Consider the following 18,433-nt stretch of genomic DNA (forward strand, 5'->3'; position numbering starts at 1 on the left):
ATATATTTTACATTCTAAAACAGAAACGTTGCTGTTGTATTATAGGATTTAATAGCTGAGGCTCTACTCAATCAGCAAACAACACATCTGGATTGTTACAGAAACTTCTTGCTGTGCTTTTACAATACACTCATTTGGTGCACACTCACCTCAGGCCGTTGAGCGTAAGGCTGCCACTGTAGGCTGAAATTGGACGCTGGTGACAGCGTGAGGGTGGCCTGTGCTGCACGGGTTGCGTAGGGTTCTGCTGGGCTGGTAGCGCTGGCGATGGGGGGTGGTGGTAGATACTTGGGGTTCGAGGTGGCTTTGGGTGAGATGGTGATTCAGGTGGGTGCTGAGACGGATGCGGGGGTGCCTGAGAGAGCTCCTGACCCTGGGATTGAGGCAGAGCAATAGGGGGTGACAGTGGCCTTAGTGTGCGCTCTGGGCAAGGGTTCTGGATTTGAGCTGGCCTCGAGGGCAAAGGTAACCCCCTGCTGGAAGGGGGTGGCTGAAGATGAAGAGGGGCGGGGAGGGGAGGTTTGGAATGGGAAGTGGGCACCAGTGGGGGGGTGGCCGAGGAGATTTCCCGGGAAGTCTCCTGGCTCTTCTCTTGACTGCGCTCTAGGCCTGACACCTTGGGAATGCCCAGGCCTCGCAGCTCCTGGCTGGCATTGGTGGAGAGTGTGTCAACACTAAAATCTGGAACTGTAGAGACAAAAGAACAACAAAGCACTTTTTAGAAAGCTCATGTGCAGATCAACATTTGATTTAATACAGAATGGAACATGATTAATGTGCAAGATGATGATGTGCAAGAAAAAGTAGTGTGCCACAGTATAATATTTCACATTTAAAAAATGATTGCATTGTGTTTTTTTATTTTATTACTTGATTGAATAAATTTGTAATAGTGCACTACCAGCTCTAAAACACTTAAACTGAAATCATGAGAGCAACATCATACAGTAACAACAATTAGAAGTCTAATAAGCCAATAACATGTGAGGTCATGTGGATGGCTTAATGTCTTTTATCAGGGAAATTTCCAAAGAAAACAACCATCACACTGCCAAAAAATGTATAATAAACATTCATATTATATGATATTAGCTTTTTTATATGTACATAATGCACTCCAATAAATAGGCAGAAAGAGAAAGGAAGAAATAGAGAGGCTTTCAAGCTAGATTCAGTGTATTCTCTGGGACCAAAGGCTCATGGGGGATCACAGTGCATATGCAACTCTGATTAACTCCTGTCTCTATGTCTCAGAGGAAACCACACCCCTCTGTGTTTCCATCTCCTCACACCCAGCCAAGCCTCTTCTTAGCCTGCAGCTAGGGATGCTGATTGAGCTTGAATCTCAAAGGCTTTGGGGATCCTGTTGGAACAGAACCCCTACGGACTGATGATTCCTCTCTCATGGGCCTAGGGGCCTCCCAATGCAGCGACCCATGGGGCCCAGCTCAAAGCATTAGGTCCCAGTGTGCAGCTGAGAGGTAGTGTGTGTGATGCAGTCATTAAAGGTCAGTCCAGCCTGCAGCACTCTACCAGATGAAGATCAATAATCTAGGAGTACAAGGCTCCCCTGGGGAATGGGTTTGTGTCAAACATCTGCCACATGACATTGGGGGAAGGCAAGACACACATAAGCACAAACACTAATATGAATGCATATACACGCATGTGAAAGAACAAACGAAATGCACACACACAAAGATCAATCATTGCGATGTGTATTCCCCCCAAAAAACATCCCCATTGAAATGAGAGGCAGGCAACCTCATTTGACCTGTGAAAGCTCACAATACCCTCCGGCTCTGGCACTCTAAGCACACTTTAACAAACAAGGGCAGATCAGCCTCCCAGCTCAGAAACAAGCAGTCCAGAGGGTGCAATAAGTCACCCTTTATCCTGCCTGAATAACTGGATTTAAGGCAGAGAAGGCTAACAGCATTCAAAGAAAAGCCGTTCACAGTTGTTTGTGTCAGAATGAGGGCTTTTATAAATGAGTTCCCTTCAGATTACGTAGCTTCAGTAGGCCGTCAACATCTGACATGACATGTAAGGATGGACATGCTCTCTTTACTAGACACACAAAAGTGTGCCCATCTCTTTTTCCTGCTCCGTGGCCTTCCTGTAGAGACTTTTGATGGAAAATATCCAAAGCTCTTCTAAAAGGCTGAACCACAGAGATCTCTGCTGCTCCTCCCTGGAGCGACTCTCTCAATGTACTAACATGCCTAAAAAAAACAAGACGAAGAGTGAAAACACTGCTTATTCTTCCCGTAATGAAGACTCTAGGGCCGGGCAGGGAGCGAAAGAGATGTGTGTTTCTCCTCCCTGGGGAGTTAATTTGTCAAGTCTCCTTGATCCCTGGAAACAAATAAATGCAGCTTTCTCTCGCCTCAACGAAAAGAGTGAAGAGAGGTGATTTTTATTCCAAATGGCAGCCGTGGAGGAGGATGTTTATTAAGATGGTAGAACAGACCGGGAGGCGGACTTTGAAAAGTTCTCATCTGGTCACACACTGCTTATGTATGTGTATGTGTTTTTTTAGCAGGATTAAGGTCTACAAGGCTCCTGGAGCAGTGTGCATGGGTGAGGTCCCAGCAGACAGCAGCACAGCTCATTATCCCGAGGTGAGTCCAGTCTGCAAGAACACAGCATATACAGCGGCTAGAAAACCACAGACAGAGCTCAGAGACCTTATACATAAAATGTGTTTATGAGAGTACACCGAACACAACAGATATTTCACAATTATTTAATCAATTGCAGTCACATCCTGAATGTTCACACAAACTAAGGCCCAATCCAAATTCCACCCCTCAGCCCTTTCCTTTCCCTACCACTTTGTTTTGCACGTTCAAGTAAAGGGGCAATGGTGTCCCAATCGAAACACTCGAAACCAAGGGGTGTGAAAATTTCCCAGAACAAACCAACTACAACAACAGCATGTAAAGAGCAAAAGTAAGGATATGCACAAGTTATTATTTTTTGTCATTGTTAAGAATTTCTACAACAAACAAACATATATATATATTAATACATTCATAATGGTGTTTGTTTTTTACTGTCATGCTTTTTAAAAAAAAACGCAAAAAAAAACTGCTAAATTTCACTAATGCCTAATAATAACTCCTGTATAGTAGTCCCAGAACATAATTTCACATTCTGTTACACGATAACACTCAAATCCACTGTCAGAAAAGTCTAGTGGCTGGGAATGAGCTTTTACAGTGTCTGCTATAATGTTAATGTTGTTTTTGTGTGTTTGCGTTGAGGATTAAGGCCACAGTGTAAATGCACAGTACAGTTATAATCTTATTGGCACATTGTATGGTTATGATAACATTATATGCCTTCAGTGATTTTCTGAAGATAAATACCAAAAAATAACACAATTGGAGTAACTACAGCAGTCGCCATCGTCAATCTCATATGAAGCAAGTGATTACAATGACATATGATGACGTTTGCTGTTGCAGTGGTGTTCCATTTCTTAAGCAGGTCGCACACTAGAAGCGCCGCTCGGCGCCGTGACACGGCACGTACATGACAGATTAAAGTATCGCACACCAGACGCGCACATTCGAATGATATTTAACATGAAAGTAATCAGATGGCGCTCTGTGGCGCGGCTGAAAAATGAACTGCGTGCTGAGCCGTCGCCGGGCACCGCCGACAGCCGCCGACTTGCGGCGCCGGTGTGTGTATCCTGATAGAAACCTATGTTTAGAATTCTAAAATACATGGCGCTGCGTCTGGTGTGCGACCTGGTTCAGGGGTACCAAAATAGAATTGGAATCGGGCTTAAATTGTACCAGAGTTCCTCCTTCATATTATAGAAATCTTATTCATTTTCGTTCAGCTCGCAATACAGATTTTTTGTTAATTAAGCTTTATATTAGTTAACTGAACCTAGAACTGATTCCTAATACTTGTGAAATTACTCCAATATAAGGCTGTTATATTGGAGCATAAGCCTAACAGCTTACAGGATCTCTAACAAATTTGACCAGACTAATTTAAAACCCAAAAGTCTCAATAGAGCCATTTTGTACAACAAAGAACAAACATCTCAATTTAAACCAAAAATTGGTATGTAAAAATGAGGTATCACTGGAAAATGCACTGTTTACCAGTCTTAATTTTTTTACAATGGAAAAGAACCAAAGCCCAGGCAAGAATGAGAGAGAGAGAGAGAGAGAGAGAAAGAGAGAGAGAGAGAGAGTGTGTGTGAGAGAGAGAGATGGATTTCATTTAGATGCATTGATTTGAGGAAGCTGTTTCTATACACTAATTATTAGAGCATTAAATGCTCACTGCATTTAATGCTAGGCCTTTTCAAGGGCCTTAAAATGCATTAATTGACTCGTCATCTAGACGACCCAGTCGTTACTCGATTTTAAACTGTGTAATTCTGCACTAGGTAAAAGAACTCCATAGAGAACTTTAAGTTAAAGTAATTAAAACTAAACAAGTTTACGCATTGTCATTTGTAATCATAGTAATACTACCACGATACTTACAGGACCTTACTGGGTGGTATGTGCTGATAGCTGATCCTTTTGGCAAATGCCAGTCATGCTGTTACACTAGGCTTCAGGCATCCTGACACTTCTACATCCCTTCCGCCCTGAAATAGCCCCACATACTCCTGTCAAGCTAGAGATGAAGTCTGGGGTTAAGGGGCCTTCCTTCAGTGCCCCCAGGCCTGTGTTAAACTCTTCCCTTCATTGTAACTGACAAGCCTGCACGTCTTCTCCGCCTGACGGCCGTTTTGCTGTCAAATCAGCTGAGCTGAGACTTCAGCCCGCTGGTAAGAGCTTAGACATGGCTATTTGTGATCACTTGGAGCAGAAGAGAGGACAGGGGGCTTTACAGAAAGATGATGTAAGTACCTTAGAGGGCAGCTACAAAGCCGTAGCTGAAACAATGAAGTCGCAACAAACAAAGTCTCAGATCCTCATGTTTCAGCTACAACCGCAACACAGATTAGCAACTTTATTCGGATCAGACCCAGAAATGACCACAGCAGCGAGTTATCCTTACTGTTTATGAAGTTGCTCAAGTTCCATCAATGACACAATCTCTTCTAATTCCACAGTAAACACCACAGACAGATCAGCATTGAGCATAAATTCATAATGCAATGAGAAGCTGCTGAATCAGCATCTGATGCACTTAAACCACAGTAACAGAGTACACCTGTGCTAGGTGTCCAGAACAGGTGTTTGAAAAACCCAAACCTGTTAATGGGACCATTTAAAAGAACAGCACATTATGCAATCAACATTAAAACATCTATTTGAGCACATGGCAGCTGGTGATGCAATAAAAATAAACTCCCAGCTTGACACACACAAGACAGCTCATATATTATGGCTTTAAAAATAAACTGAGGGTTAGGAGAGAGAAGGCCATGACTGAGGTTCTGACAAACTCATCTCAGCATGACAGTGGCCACATCTGTAATGTACACACATGCAAGCACACAACACACAAACAAAGGCATCCACATTATCCAATAGGTTGTTTTCACATGATATCATTGATAACGTGCGAGACTCAGATGGAGGACAGGAAGAAGTTCTGCTATAGGAATCACTATCAGAACATCAAAATGTTTATGTTTGGTGTTGTTTATAATTGTTTAAAATAACCAAAATAATAAATGCCAAACAGCTTTTATAGACTTCCAAACGTTTTTGGTTATAAAGGGTAGAAAGTAAAAAAAAAAAAACTCTGAAAACGGAAGAAAAAGCGCCATGTAATAAACATTCATTTGAGACATCCATTTGTAGAAACTGTTTTTGAATTCAATGATTCATTGACAGCAGCAATAAAGATTATATACAGGCCTAGCTATGTGTTATATAACAATCAAATACAAACACCACCACACTTACACAAAATCCAGGAGAATAAATAACGTACCCTGCATGTAATCGCTGCAATGAAATCTCTGTCTTGTTTTGCATTGTAATCCAAGTCTGTACTGGTGTTTTGGTGGAATGAACAACGCGTCTATATGCGCAGCAGCAGTGTGAATGTGAGTTCATTTACTGAACAAAAAACAAATGCAACCCTTGCAATAAAACTAGACATTTATTTTCTGTGGAGCACTTTTCCCCCTTTAAAAAAATACATATAAATAATAATGTAAAATATGCGTCTGCGCTTTTGTATGCTTTCATCTGTTATTTTGTGATGTCTGAAAGATATCGGCATGGGGGAAAACTATAGTAATTTATAATAAACATGTTTTTGAACCACATAGTAAAGTGTATAATGTGTACAACTCTTTGTTAATGAATGCTACTGAATACTAATAAATACTGTAACCTTAGTATAAACTGTGGTGCATTATGATGGTCTATAATTATAGCATAGAAAACTGCAGCCTCCTGAATAATTTATTTACTACTACAGTTGTGCCGTACCACAGTAACAATATAATTACTACGACAGTTAAATTCAAGTCTTTATCTATTGTATGTTACCAAACACTATAGTATTTATTTTTTCATGTAACATAATAGCTCGATGACAGGCAAATATACTTTAGTTCAGTAGAAAACTCAGCACTCTTCATGATATAAGGATAAAGCCCAACATATGTGACTATTTTCTATTTATAGCTCCTTTGAAATATGATATAAATTGCAAAAATGCAGACATTCTTCCAAGTCTCCCATTCAGTTTTTTACTTCTTGCCATCCATTTGAATTTCGCACGTCATCAGAACCACGAGATTGAAAACAACCAAAACCAAATATTAATTATACTTATGGCCAGACGGAATCTGCACAAGTTTTTTGTGATTTCTGCAGAGAATTTTGGTAAAAATCTGTGGATTACTGCGGAAATATTTTGGAAGTATCATAACTAAAATCTTAATATGTGAAATAAATAAATAATATCTTTTTAACTTTTATTTAATGTTTAAAATGCAAATCCAAATAGATTCACTTTATTTCGAAAGTAAAGCAAGTCTCTCATATAATATATCTAGTAAAAGACAGAAAATAATACTGTACAAACTGCATTGTACATAAATCAGATGAACATTTTCACATTAGTCAATAATATTACTGTAATTAATTTAAAAAGTGAATTAATATAGATTTACACACATTTACTCAAGTAAATAAACAGAATTAATGATGGGCTAGAAATCTGCGGTATTCTGTGCATGCAGATTCCGGGTGGGCCTAATTATACCATATACCAATTCCTACACATGTAGCAAATCAGCAGCAAACAAAACAAAGATAAAAATACAGATTTTTTTTGTGTCTAATTAAATTTTGGCCATTCCGAGTTTCACGTTTTTGAATGATGTTGTAGGAAGCTGGTTGTGGTTAACAGTGTATCTTCAATGTCTGCAACTAAATCAGAGATATTTATTTACACTATCATAGAAAGAGATCAGCCCTGGTTCCTAATTGAGCTGAGCTCACAGCTATAAATCAATCACTGTAATGACAGACAGACCAATCCACCTCTTAACCTTTGGGCTGAAATAACATACACTCAGGCAGGCTGCTGAGCCAGGAGTCTTCATTACGCATGTAGTATCAAAGTGAGCTCATACTGCAAACACACGGGAACTCTGTCCTAACAGCATTAAATGAGGCTGTAAATGCTTCTGTTCTTCAAAAATCATTTTGAATCCCATCACAGATAGAATAAGAGAGTAGCTGTACAGTGACAAATACAGACCTGCGTTATGGTCCAATCAGCGAACGTTTGTTAATAGAGAAGCCTCATGATTTTCATGTGAGATCATGCATACTTCACCATGTCAGCGATAATCTAAAAGAGGAAATCCACTGACATACAGAATCACAAGACACAAACAAACTAAGCCCGACATGCCATTCTGAGCATACATGGGACATTTTTGAAGAGACTGAGCAAACATGGCAGCAGATGTCTGGGTGTTTATGTTGGCCGGCCATTTAGTGTCACAATTCACTCTGCACTCAACACCTTGTGCTGTGTTTGTTGCTTTTATGGACGTGTGTGAATCTGTGCGATTGTTCAGCACAGTGGATGTGTGAGGGTTCATCTCCCACAGATGGCTAAGGTGGTAACTGCCGCTGTTTAAAGCTGGTCAATCTGCTGTAATTACTGTGATTAACACAGAGATGTTTTTCTAAGCACTTGTGACAGACACACTGCTCCCCGGGGCCCCGAGAACACACACACACAACTACTACTACAAATTCCACCCTCACAAACACATTACTGTCAGCTCATTCTCACACACACCTCATTCACTTCATCGCACATCACTTTTCACTGTTTCTGCTCCAAGCTGGCAAGCTCCAGCTGTTGTTATTCATTTCCTTTTTGTCTCCGTTGAACAGTTGTTTTTAGCGCCCATGTGAATGTTTGTGAGATATTACATCTTATTTAGTAGTCTAGTCAATTAAATACATGCCTATGCTGCCCAATAGAGAAATACATCCTGAGTGTGCTTCTCAACCTTTATCTCTGATCATGGGGCCAATGACAGATCTACATGTCAAGGTATGTTAAGGAGTTAGTCTATGTGTATGTGTGTGAGACTGGTGGACTCTGGCAAAGTATAGATTTTGTCCATGGTGAGGACAGTGTTGATCCCTCTGAGAACAAATCTTTATATATCCCTGAGGACTGAGATCATGTGCACACATTGAAACCAGAGAATGCTCTGACAACAACTGGGAATCTGTCAGACCCACACACAGTGCATATTATATGGCCCTATCCCATCCCGCCCCTAAACCCAACCCTCACAGGAAACCTGTGGCAAAATTTGAAAGTCAAAAGACTCAATTTAAGTATGATTCTTAAGTGTTTTGAATGACAAGGATATCATGCATGTCCTTGTAAACCATTGTGATGGAATACCACTGTCATACTCAAGTCATTATTTAAAAAAAAAAAACTGTCTTTGTAAACCACCAAAACACACACACAACCACAGGGGTGCTAATGCCGTTTATTTAGTTGCTCAAGAAAAGAGACCTTAGTTGGTGTAGAACACAATTTTAATTTGACTCTGATTTACCCTGGCTGAGGGATAAAAGTACAGACAAGTGACATCACTCAGGCCTCATGAGGTATTAAATGATGTCAACCAATAGCCCAGGGTTCAACGCTAAGGATTTTTTCTACTGGTCCGATCGGGCAAGTGGTTTAGATTTTTACTTGCCCTACCAAAATTTTCACTGGCCCCACCAAAAAAAAAAAGGTAAGTTAATAGCTATTTTTTAGCCACATATTTTAAATAATGTGTCAAAAATAAAGTCTGTAAATCTAGAATTTCAATACTTAAAAAACAATTGTAAATATAAGTGTTATGCAAACAAAAACAGCAGTATGGAAAATGTGGAGGTATTTTATTGCAGTTTGAAATTATTTAACAAAAGCTTGCTGACTTGTCAAACTGACAGCAAACTATACATAACATCACTAAATTTTTATTTTATCGTGTTGTTTCCATGTAAATGTCTACTTCCAAGATGCTAGAGACAGACATTTTCGTTTAGCCTTATAATTTGATGTTGCTGACATGTTGCTGTTTCTACGCTGTACTGGTTGTTACCAGGTAACAAAAAAAAAAAAAAATAGCATGGTAATAGCATATAAGACGAATCAGAAAGCAATATGTTGTTTACGACATTACAGAGAAGGTAGCATTTAAAGACTTAAAAGCACAAGCTTTAAATGCACGCAATTGACAAATAGTCACAGACAAATTAAATGTTAGTGACTGACAAGGCAGCACTGTCCCAATCGGGCCAGTAATGATCCAATCTACTGTCCCAAGTGTCTCTCACATGGATTCCGATTTACTCAAATTAGATTCAGGCCTTGTTAAGTGGAAAGTTTAAATTTATTTAATATGAATAAGTGGAAATTTAAGTGGAATAATTATTCATAAGTGGAAATTTATTCAATATGAATCGAATCTGGCGACGCGGTGGCACAGAAGGTAGTGCTGTCGCCTCATAGCAAGAAGGTCGCTGGTTCGAGCCTCGGCTGGGTCAGTTGGCATTCTGTGTGGAGTTTGCATGTTCTCCCTGCATTCACGTGGCTTTCCTCTGGGTGCTCCGGTTTCCCCCACAGTCCAAAGGCATGCAGTACAGCTGAATTGTGTAGGCTAAATTGTCAGTAGTGATTGTGTGTGATTGAGTGTATGGGTGTTCCCATTGATGGGTTGCAACTGGAAGGGCATCCGCTGCGTAAAACATATGCTGGATAAGTTGGCGGTTCATTCTGCTGTGGCGACCCCAGATTAATAAAGGGACTAAGCCGAAAATGAATGAATGAATGAATGAATTGGATCTGTGTCCTTGTGTCTGCAGTGTAAGTGGGTAGATCAGATTTTAACCTATCAATGCAAGTTGCACATTATTAAAAACTGTATCGAATGAAGTCAACTCTGAAACTTTTATTTAGAACAGCCTTCAGCAAATTCCCAAACCTTAAATCTCACACACGAGCACTAAAAAGCTTTTATATAATGGAAATGACATTAAAATGCCTACTGGTTTTAAAAAGCCTAGATTAAAAGAAGATGGGCAAATGAGAACTTTTCTGTCATAAACTATAGTAAAACAATTTGTCGAAAAGTTGAAAAAAAAAACACACGAAACCCTGCAAACAGATTAAATAAAGGAATGGAGAAAAGAGCACTCTTTTATTATCAGCTGTCAGTCAGCGCCTGCTCTTTTTTTTCTAGTCATTGTGTCTTTGCCATGTGCAGTGTAAGTCCTGTTTAAAAGATGATGGAAACAGGTCATCAAGAAATCAAATTCAGTCACAAAATTGGATTTGATCATCAAGATCTGCAGCCATAATGTAATATTTTGCCAATGTTAATGCCATTTTAAAAGTGAGACCACACAGTGTCCACAATTTAGATCTCTCTATTGTTTTGTATGAAGATAAATTGTGAAGAGCAGATGATACAGCTGTTCAAAGAGCAGCTGCAGTGACAGTGAACACTGATGTAAACATGCTGAAACATAGACAAAACACCAGCAGCTCATTCAGTCTGTGAGATGACTTACACGCTTACTGAAGACAGAAAGAGCTGATGAGGGAGTCAGACTTCTGTCTGTCAACACACTACACCTTGCTATTTAAGCGGAACAATTGCTGTCAGACCAAGGGTATGAATTTCAATTTTACCTACCACACAAGATTTACTCCCCATTTCAAGTTTATGAAACAAACTATGTATATAAACGTTTAAAATGCATCTAAACAAATACATACAAAACTAACCAACCTTGATGTCCTATCTCTGCTAAATAACCATTTCACCTCTTTTTGAAAATCAGCTAACTAATGCTGTGGGTAGATGTGGGTTTGACTGTAAGCACTTACAGCCATGCAAGCAAACGTCCACTAAGAAAGCAAACCTGAACTGTTAGTCTCCATGTGACCTTGTAGTCATCAAAGATTTTAATAGAAGACACAAGATCATTATGCCGAACAGATGCCCACTGTAAAAAATGAGACAGTTGTGGTGAGATCCTGTTGCAGTCACAGCATTCAAAGTACAAACACACTTCCACAAGCAGATGGCAAGCACGCCATAACTGACATCTACACCCTGCTTATTCCACAAAAAGGATTACAAGACACCTGTTTAGTGTCAGTAACTGAATGGAACGGAGTTACGGTCTTTACATCATCTTATCTCTTCGCTGCTATTTCAGTGATTCATGACCTAATGAACTTGATCTAAACACTGCATCAAAATAGAAGACACACGCACACCTACCCATCTAGCAAGTTCCATCTATTGCTTGTGATTTCTGTTTTGTCCTGCCATTTAACTAGTGTCCTATGCAGAGGTGGAATTACACACAGCTTCATTTGGCCCCAGCGGTGAGTGGTTTAACCCACTGGGCTGTACCATAGTGTTTAAGGAAGTGGAGATCAGTGTGAGTGTGCTTTGAAGACAGCAGGCTAACAGCTATTGCTGGAGAGAGGGATGAACCTGACTTGCTGCAAAGAACAGTTAGAGTGACATCACCTACAGAGACTCATAACAACCCCACAGGTTGCACAAAATGATGTTGGACATTAAAACACAGCAAAATTAGTGGTGCTTGAAACAACAGGTGAAAGAAATCCAAGACATTATTTAAATGTGGGTTAACTCTACAAACCAGAATATTACAATTTAAAAAAACTAAACTAAACACACCAACAACGTAAACATTTTTAAAGTTATATTTTTATATTTTTTTTGTTTGAATTTATTTCTTTATATACATTAAAAACTATATAATTTAACTAAGTGTATCTGTAACTGAAGATTTTTTGGCTATTAATCAAAAAGAGCTCAAAAAATAAAAAAATGTCACATTACTTCTTGCTTTGTATAAATAACTGTACAAATTATTGATAATTGAATAATTATGTAAACATTACATGTAGAGTATATTCTATATTTCTGATCATATTTTATTATGAAATAGTTGGCCCCATTTTAAATTCATGTAAATATATATATATATATATATATATATATATATATATATATATATATATATATATATATATATATATATATATATATAATGGCCTGCTTAAAATATAATTTAATCCAATTTCTTTGTATAAGAAATGAAGAAATAAAAAGACATATATTTAATTTCTAAATATAGTTTAAGAAAACATTAATACATATTAATTATTTAAATATGTTTAAAAAAAAAATAGTTTCCAATACATCAGACATGCTACTGTATTAAATGTGTTTTGTGTGCATATTTATAAGTGCGTGGCTGCATTTGCTAAAATGTTAACACTTTGTCACTCAAGGCTGATTTATACTTCTGCGTCGAGTGATTGTCGTGACTCATTGCGCATGTCTTGCGAGTTGTCGTGCATTTATACTTCTGCGTGCTGTTTGTTTTGCTCTGCGATTACACTTCCAAAACGCTAGCTGGCAGTAGGTTTTTATGTTCCTGTGTCGAGTTTCTTCACTGGTGTTTTGTTTTTTCTGAACACTAGCTTAATGTACAAGTAGCTAAAACTCGCCTATTCTGAGGCGGGAACCTGTGGACGTGCAACAACTTTAATAAAAAGGTAAACATAAAACAACGGTTTTCATCTGGAACTCCTTCACAGGACTCTACACTTGTAAACACTCGCTACAACGGGTTCAAGTGGCTCTCAGCACCCCCCACACTCGTCAGCACTACCAAGCCGATCATCACAGAGCTTGCAGTACGCGTTGTTGCGATGTGTAGTTACATCTTTTGAGAGGTGCGCATCAGTTTCAGCCATGGCGAGGGCTATGCCACTGCGCAAAGGCTGCGATGGACCATACGCATGCACTTGACGCAGAAGTATAGTCAGCCTTAACTGAATTCGCCCTATTTAGATCACTATTAGTGTTGTCTCCCTCAGGGACTTCTATCAGTCCTCTAGTTTTATCCTCTCTCACTCAGGTTTCACAGCTGAATGTTTTAATCTGTTGAAACTGGGCAGAAATTGCACTCAGTGCCTCTCCGCCTCTCTGAATGTGTGACACAGGGGACAGAGTGCTGCCCTTCACTGAGATCTCTGGAAACATAAGCCCTCCAACAACCCACCAAAACTGGCACTTACCAGCTCACACAGCCTGTATGTGTGTGTAAAGCTCTCTCATTACCCAAGGCTCATGTTTCAGTAAGTTTGGGATTAGAGACACACATGCTGTTTGAGTGTGTGTGTGTGAGTGTATGCCTAAGGGGTGTTAGGACTGAGCCACCTGGAAACTCATCCTTCCTAGGGCATGGCCGTAAACCAATCCTTTGGCTCGACCTGTTGCCAAAAACTCCAGAATCCAAAGCAAAGTCTGTTTCTTTTCCCTAATTTACTTGTTAGGATCTTCCCCCTCCCCTTCCTGCTATGCATGAACAAATTCTTCCTTTTATAATCAATGGCCATTCTCATGTTGATCTAGGAAAATCGGGGGATGAAGTGAGTGACACAAGGCCGGTGAAGTATTCTGCGTGTGTGTTCTACACGTCTCCATGCGTTTATTTGAAGTACTAAGGGCAGCCAAAACAGCCGGCTGCCTCGGGAGTCTCTCAACACACTCTTCAGCCCAACAGTGGTTGAGAGAGTCATTGGGCAACCCAGGACCCCCTCAGACCCTGCTAGACCTTGGGTTGAGTTACTATTAGAACAAAGCCGTCTCTGTGAGGGGCTACACTCTCAGAGGGGGCCACGGCACAGACGGACACACTGACACACACATACTTGCCACTGGCTGAGGGTAGAATCATATATCATGTCTGAGGCTAAGGGGAAGCAGAATCTCCCATGTGCATGAATCTCCAGAGTACATGTTGTAAGGCAGTGTCAGAATCCAGTGCATTTGCGTGTGTTTTTGTTGTATCTAATCTAAGCAGCAGCCCTCTGCAGGCTGAGTTGTTTGCTTTTCTAGTGTCCCATAAGCCCAAGCACTGAGGCCCAAACTGAAATATCTGGTTTAGGATGTCACTGCTTGAATAAAACTTGATGCATGGGATAAAGACAGTCATTTAAAACTGAATTCAAACAGCTTCTTTTTAGAGTAATGTAATCTGGAACAGATGGTGACAATCCTGCGAATGGGACACCTCTTCATAGAGCTTATGAAACCAGGGCCCGGGTGTGGAATCTCTCATAAATGGAATCAACGGTGATAAAATGAAACATTTCACACTTCATTAGTGCTTGTTTATATGAAAGCACACACTGAATTTTCCGTTCAGTGAGGAACACTCTGGAGCAGCCACAAGCTGGCCTCAACTAAGCCTCCAGGCGGCCTGAATTTGCTCTATTTTGTAAGCCTATAGTATCACATGTATAAAAACAAGGTAGGCAAGAAAAAACTGACTTTAGTCAGGTTGAAGGTCACACTAAATTCAATGTATTGAAAAACAAAGCTGTGAGGCATAATCTTTATGATGGCCTGCATGTTAAACGGTCCTAGTCTCTGTTGGGTGAATGAAAAAGGCACACACAATTAGAAACATTTCAGGAATTCTGAAATTATAGTCTAATTATACTAAATTCTACAGGATTTCTGGGATATGCTTGTTGGATTATTTAACAGTCTGCCTAAGAAAAATCTGCCATGACAGCCCTCATGTGGAAAATAAGCTGTTATATTTACAACTCTAAAAATAAGCACTTGTAATGATCATGTAAGGCAGGGGTGCCCAAACTCAGTCCTGGAGGGCCAGTGTCCTGCATATTTTAGTTCCAACTCCAATTAAACACATCTGAACCAGCTAACCAAGCTCTTTCTAGGTATACTAGAAACTTGCAGGCAGGTGTGTTGAAGGAAGTTGGAGCTAAACTATGCAGGACACCGGCCCTTCAGGACCATGTTTGGACACCCCTGATGTAAGGTATTCAAAGTAGTTTTGGCATATACTCAGACCATTCAACAGTACTGCACAGAATAAAATTGACTTGGTTCAAAAGAAGGATTACTTTTAACAACAATAATAAATAAATAATAGTAGTTAAAGTGACTTATCCTCATCAGATTTGAATGATTATTAAAACTTTATAATCTTAATAGACTTGATGTGAACAGGCCTTAATGTTGAAGTTCTCTATCTTGGCACATAAACGTTGTTCAAAGATAGTCATGGATAGCCTGATAGTTCAAACGGGGAGCTCATAGGTTTTCAAATTACATTTCAATATGGAATTAAGCAAAGGTAATGGAAACAGAGGCAGACAGAAGTGAATGTTCCTTATCCTGGCCTGCAGGGGCAAAGGTGTTTATTTTTACCCTGGATTGGTATGAGTGAGTGTCGGCAGAAGAAATGCTGGGAGAAGGAGGGAGAGCTTGAGTGTTAGGAAGCATACACTCTTGAGGGAGCAATTAATGCTCTGCTTTTCCTAGATTTGAGCTCACATTCTGCACTCAGTCTGTTCACCAGCTGTGACTCTACGCTTGTTTTTTATCCCCCCTTTCCAACTGAGCATTTCAGTGTTTACTATTTGAGTGAGGAGCTCTCAATTCCCTGAGGGACCACATGGGTGGCAGAGAGGCAGTTATCCCACCCAGAAGGTGGTCAGTCAAAGTGTCTATCCTTGGATACCACCATGGGCGTCCACAAGGCATTTTTCTCTCACTCTCTCTTTTTATGGGTCATAGTTCCTGACCAGCATGACCTTACTTCAGGCTGGAGCTCATCTATAGAAAAACATCTAGCAGCCATGCTGGAAAGCTGCTTTACCTCCTGGACTTTATACAGCTGCAACAGCTCCTCTTTCAGTTTAATGGCACACAGTTGTGTCTATCCGACTTCCAATCAGAGCCTTCAGCACAAAATAGCCTCTAACTGCTATCTGGAGACTTGGAGATAAAGAGAGGCTTTATTTTCACAATAAATCCAGCAATCAGCAAAAGAGAATCTAAGAAGATATGTTACAACCAGTGATGATGACTGACACCCCTGAGACATCTTTTAAAGCAGCTGGACCTTAGATGATACTAATGTTTTCCTGATTTTATAGGGTTATGGGGCTTGACCGCTTAAGCTGTTGATCTAATCCTGCATTGATCATTCACATGGGACTGCATTTTAATCAATATTTCAATGGATTATTGAGAAAGAGATTGAGCAGATTACATTTATCTACAAATGCACAGCAAGGCAGGAAAACCATCAAACACACAACCGCACATCTTTAAATGTGGACAGACTCGCCTCAAATTTGTTCAAGAGGTGCTGGGGTGAAGTAAACATACAAAAAGATAAGCATGATCAGATATACGGTCAAATCCTCAAAGGATTCAGATAGCCGAATTGATGCCAGATCAGTAGGAAATGGTGCTAAAACCTGAAGCTTGACATTTGACCTACTGACTCTGTGCTTGAGGGCAAGGGCATGAACCTTTCTAAGTTTAACACAGTCAAGACCATGTGTTGAGGTATTTGTGCTCTGTTTATCCAATGATCACACACGTTTCTATGAAACCTTTTTAAGTGGATCACCGACTGTCCAGAGGACTCTCTTACTAGAGCTGGGCGATTAATTAAAAAGTAACTGAAATTGACAAATATGCACAGAACTATAAGCAATCAAATTTTTCCAGGTCTTCATGTGTGGAGTCACATCACCCTGCTCTGTTAAGGCTAATTTATACTTCTGTTATGATTTATATTAATTATTTTATTCTGATATTATACTTATGCCAAGCACATGCATACGGTCCGATGCAGCCTTCTCATACCCGCGCACATAAACTACATAAAAACATTAAATAAATAAATAAAATAATTGTTTATTAATTGTAATTAAGTTAAAATGTTGAATTAATTAGGATTTTGATTCCAGGTTAAATCATTCTGCCATATCTCTTACTGTGCGTTCACACCAAAAGCGGCAAGAGTGTCAAAGGAGCCGGGGAGCTAGTATCGATAAGCAGCGCAGCACGTCTTCTTCGTTGTGGGCGTCGAGGAGAGTTAAAATCAAGTGAACTTTATGGTAATTAGCTATGACGCGGTTTGGCGGCAAGCAATCGGAGGGTAAAAGTCCACCGCTTGAGAGAAGTCCAGAGAACACGGTCACTGTGAACTTTGATTCTGACCACAGTTGTTCCCAATGGAACCAATCCAATCCAATTATTTACAATGTTTTCTTACAGGGACATACATTAAAAAAGAGTTACTGGCGAGTTACTGATGTGCATTAATGTTATATTTTTTTCTTTAAAAAAGCGGGAATCTCATGTGACAGTACAAAGCAGTATTGGTGCTTCAGAATATTTCAGACATATGGACACATATTGGATAAGTGGAGCAAAGCCACAGCACATGCAACTTGACCTTCCATTGTTAAATAAATTTGGTAAGAAGTGCGCAACATTAAGCTAGAAAGCATGTTTTATGTGGAAATGTAACTGATTTGCTGATATGCTGCAATGGCTCCTTTAAATACGACATCAATGTAGTGAATTTTGACACTCTCGTACCGAGAGCTGTGAAAGCAGACAGCGTTGTCACCAGGGTGACCAGAGCGAACTTTGACGCTCTCACCACCTTCTGTGTGAACGCACTGTGCACACTCTAACTTCCATATGCATACCTATATGTAAAGATAATGTAAAGATCTGGGAAATTATATAAAATTGATAGCTGAAAAGAAAGAAAATGAGGGGAGAAAAAACAAAATAAATGGTCATCACAGAGGAAACAGTAACCAAAAGCTTACGTGATTATTCATCACACTGTGTTTCGACCACAGCATGAATTTCAGTTTGTCTTTCATTTATGTCTGTGAACTACCTTCTGTCCACTACCAGATATTTTAAATACAGACTTTTAAGATTAAGCAGAAATAACAACTAGTATCTTTTCTAAACTTCCAGTGATTGAAAATTGTTAATGTTTGAATATCGTGTATTTATTTACATGATAATGTGTATGTT

At 39.6% G+C, this 18,433-nt stretch overlaps 2 protein-coding genes across 48 annotated transcripts in view; one reads left to right on the forward strand and one right to left on the reverse strand.

Moving 5' to 3' along the window:
* LOC147835082 (uncharacterized) overlaps positions 1–18,433 on the forward strand; it is a 63,605-nt gene that overhangs the window by 27,255 nt on the left and 17,917 nt on the right. For 2 of the 4 annotated variants that reach the window (XR_015501195.1, XM_087270983.1), the window contains exon 4: positions 2,543–2,624. Coding sequence is in view for 1 of the 4 variants with exons in the window: in XM_087270983.1 (XP_087127109.1) it covers positions 2,543–2,624 (82 nt within the window). In the remaining 3 variants the exon portion in view is untranslated. Of the gene's footprint in view, positions 1–2,542; positions 3,016–18,433 lie in introns of those variants that run through there. The other 2 variants (XR_015501196.1, XR_015501194.1) reach the window with 2 other exon arrangements.
* auts2a (activator of transcription and developmental regulator AUTS2 a) overlaps positions 1–18,433 on the reverse strand; it is a 760,542-nt gene that overhangs the window by 13,653 nt on the left and 728,456 nt on the right. For 39 of the 44 annotated variants that reach the window (XM_087270816.1, XM_087270820.1, XM_087270814.1 and 36 more), the window contains one exon: positions 150–687. In XM_087270816.1, the coding sequence (XP_087126942.1) occupies positions 150–687 (538 nt within the window). Of the gene's footprint in view, positions 1–149; positions 688–11,776; positions 11,864–18,433 lie in introns of those variants that run through there. The other 5 variants (XM_087270844.1, XM_087270842.1, XM_087270843.1 and 2 more) reach the window with 1 other exon arrangement.

Source organism: Danio rerio, chromosome 10 (genome assembly GCF_052040795.2).
Source record: "Danio rerio strain M-AB ecotype USA chromosome 10, GRCz13ab, whole genome shotgun sequence".
NCBI lineage: Eukaryota > Metazoa > Chordata > Actinopteri > Cypriniformes > Danionidae > Danio > Danio rerio.